At 45.6% G+C, this 3,549-nt stretch overlaps 1 protein-coding gene across 1 annotated transcript; it reads right to left on the bottom strand.

Moving 5' to 3' along the window:
• Positions 1–242: 242 nt before the first annotated feature.
• On the bottom strand, positions 243–3,127 carry KCNS2 (potassium voltage-gated channel modifier subfamily S member 2). Its single transcript, XM_069959885.1, has 2 exons — positions 2,841–3,127; positions 243–2,225 (listed from the first exon to the last, which is right to left on the bottom strand). Exon 2 carries the CDS (start codon positions 2,200–2,202, stop codon positions 760–762), a length of 1,443 nt encoding a protein of 480 aa, XP_069815986.1. The 5' UTR covers positions 2,203–2,225; positions 2,841–3,127; the 3' UTR covers positions 243–759.
• Between the last annotated feature and the right edge of the window lie 422 nt (positions 3,128–3,549).

Below are 3,549 nucleotides of genomic sequence, written 5' to 3'. Positions count from 1 at the left end.
AGTACATTCAAAGAGTCTATGTTCTTCATTGTTCTGCGTTACTTACCCCTACAGACTCCATACACACTGCACAAAGTCCGATTCTACCTTATTGCAATGCTTGTTTTGGGAAGACCTGCTACAGCCAGCTACTGTACATAACATAAGGTGAAGAATAAGGTGAAAAGTAATCCAAACTGCAAACCAGCTGCAAACACGACCATTAAAAAACATAGTTTATTGAAATGAGATATTTTGTCGAGAACCGGTTGTATGAACGGTACAATTTTGGTTGAGCAATGAACCTATTTTCTTATGCAGATCTGCAAGTCACAGTGAGCTAAGGCTCCTGCCCAACAATGACAGTACTGGGTGGTAATGGTAAAAGCCTATGCTCCTGACAGTACAGCGCATACCCTTACACAGGACTCACAGGACACAGGTCACTTTACACACATTCAGGGTCAGCTGCTGACATTGCCACTGGTACACCTGGATACATTTACTATTGCTCAGTGATCACACAGGGCTGGACAATTGCATCAGTACAGAACACAGTCTGTTACATATGACATGTGAAGTCAGGCAGAAGAGCTGTGCCAATCATATACACGAGGCTGGCACATAGCTATGATGTACAATGATGGGCTCCTGATAGGAGAACAGCTCCCACGCATGGAGAAAAATGTAGTATTTTTAGTGATGTTGCATTGACAACAGGTGGATGGTGTGAATGAACGTGTAACTAGCATACAGCCTCTTAGTTGTAGTCGAGCCGGTCTAGTTCATTGAATCGTTCAGACTCTGCTCGCTGGGGGTGTTCTTGCTTATATTTGTGATGCTGGCCATCAGGGATTTGACTCTCTGGGCGTAGTAGTCCCTCAGGTTAACAGATGCAATGTCTTTCACCCCATCTCCGAAATCACAGCTCCTCATGGCATTCTCTAGCTGCTTCTGGCGTCGGTAGAAATGGGAAAACTTGTTGAAGATGAGAGTGATGGGAAGCACAACGACTAAGATTCCGGCCAAGATGCAGGCAGAGGCAGTCAGTTTTCCAGCTATGGAGCCCGGGACCACATCCCCATAGCCAACTGTGGTCATGCTAACGGTAGCCCACCACCAGCAGGAAGGAATGGTGGCCAAGCCATCGTTCTCCTCTTTTTCTATAGTGTAAGCCACAACAGAGAATATAGATATCCCTACAGAAAGATACAGCAACAACAACCCCACCTCCCTATAGCTGTATTTTAGGGTGGCCCCAAGGGACCTCAGTCCTGTTGAATGTCTGGCAAGCTTCAGAATACGGAATATTCTCATAAGTCTCAGTACCTGGGCCACCCTGCCTAAGTTTGCCAGAGCCGGCGAGCTCTCCACCACCATGTTGACTATCAGGGTGATATAAAATGGGGCTATGGAGATAAAATCTATGATGTTCAACGGATGCTTGAAGAACAAAGCCATATCTGGAGATACGGCAAAACGCACCACTAGCTCCAGCGTGAACCAAGCTATCCCAAAGTGTTCCACAATCTCAAAGCGAGGGTCCTCCTCAGTGCTGCCATTGGCATTGACAATCTGGAAGTCTGGCAAACTGTTGAGGCACATAGTGACGATAGATCCAAGGACTATCAGGATGGAGAGGATGCTGAAAATCCTGCTCAGGATAGAATATCCCGGATTATCCAGAGCAAGCCAGAGTCTCCTCCTGAAGTTCCCAAAGAGTTGTCTATCAAATTTGGAAGCATCGTGATAAAATGCCAGGATCTCATCAAAAGAAGATGTGGTGCTCTCCTGCTCACTCTTATCATCCCATTGATCCTGGTCTGGTTCCACCTTACGTCCATGATAACTATAACTGCAACAGGAGTCTATGAAGAATTCGTTAATTCCCCAATATTCAATCTCTTGGCAGAAGGAGAAGACGCAGAGTTCCCCCATAACATGCAGCTTCCCAGTGTTGTAAAAATGTAAGACGTAAGGGAAGAGTTCTGGGTTCCTATCAAAGTAGAATTCATTCTTGGTGTCATCATAGTCATCGCACAGTTCCAGGATGGATTCCTTTGACTGACAGGAGAGCAACTTGCACAATCTTGTCTCTGGGAATCTTAGAAGTGTGTCATATCTCAACCTTTGCTTGAAACCTCCGACATTTATACTAATCTCAGTCTCTTCGAAATCACTTTCAGACAAATCCCTCAATTGTGCGCCTGTCATATTGAGCATTCGAGCCTCTGCAGGCAAAAGACCTTGAATAGAAGCAAAAGGAGCATGAGGAGGAAGACTACACACAATGCAATCATATTACAACGCTCTTTCCTGGAATCCCACACTAGACAATGCAAACTACAGGCAACTTAGACAGCAAAATGTATTAGTCCTTGACAAATTGAGCATTCTACGGGCATAAGAAGTAACGCTACACAGCATGCAATCATATTACAATGCTCTTTCCTGGAATCCCACACTAGACAATGCAAACTACAGGCAACTTAGACAGCAAAATGTATTAGTCCTTGACAAATTGAGCATTCTACGGGCATAAGAAGTAACGCTACACAGCATGCAATCATATTACAATGCTCTTTCCTGGAATCCCCAGCCAGACAATGCTAACTACAGGCAACTTGTAGAGCTAAATGTTATTACTTCTTATCCATTTAAGGGGAAACTAATCTGAATTGGATTCAATGAGGCAGCGACTAATGGGACTGAGCAGCCAATGTCAATGTCACTAATGCTTTTCGGCACTTAGTGCATGCAAAACACCTCCATTCATTGCTTTAATGTCTCTACTTTATGTGCTGAATGCATTAGCTCCTATTATAACATGTGTGTCCTAGCGGTCGGAGATGACATCATACCTTTAATTATCTGAACTTTGCAACCAAGTGCATGGGTTGCGGTGAAGGATTTGCAGACGCTTTGTCCATGTCTCCCGTCTAGGAAGCGGCGATTGTCCCCATTAGTTTTTTTTTAGATGGTGATCTCACTCCTAGGATTCGAGTCCAGTCTGCCCAAGTTGTGCTGTAGAGTCAGGACCTGTTGGATGGTGGTGCTGAATGGTGGTGCTGAAGGGACAGCTCCCAATGCTGAGCCCATGCCTCTCAGTTTGCAGCTTCCCTGGCTGCTGCCTCCAGTAGTGTCATTGTCTCCCCTCTCCTTCTTGCTATTCACTATTCCCCAGATGAGCAGGTTTGTTTTCCTCCCAGCCCTCCAAACTCCGCCTGGTTGCCCAGGTGCTCCCGGGGAGCGATGCGGGCTGGAGAATGGATTTCCTCTGCATCATGAAATAAGGGAGGAGGTAGATGATGAGCTGCCTGTCTGCAAAGCAAAGTTCACCCTACACATAGGAAGAGCTGGGAAGGAGTGCAGCCATGGGGATGGAATGAGATTAGAGCACATAGAGCATGCATGATCCAGGCTGCAGAGAGAGAGAGAAGCTGGAGCTCCCTACAATGCTGTCACACACATCCGCTGCATTGGTTACAGCATCAGTCACACATTGCTGCTATACCCTGGCACATTACAAGACTATGAAGGTCAATCAAATACATCATATAGAAAACAAAC

The sequence above is a fragment of the Dendropsophus ebraccatus genome, chromosome 2 (genome assembly GCF_027789765.1).
Source record: "Dendropsophus ebraccatus isolate aDenEbr1 chromosome 2, aDenEbr1.pat, whole genome shotgun sequence".
NCBI classification, from domain to species: Eukaryota; Metazoa; Chordata; class Amphibia; order Anura; family Hylidae; genus Dendropsophus; species Dendropsophus ebraccatus.
Note: the sequence above shows the minus strand (reverse complement) of the source record. Positions and strands in the feature narration are given on the sequence as shown.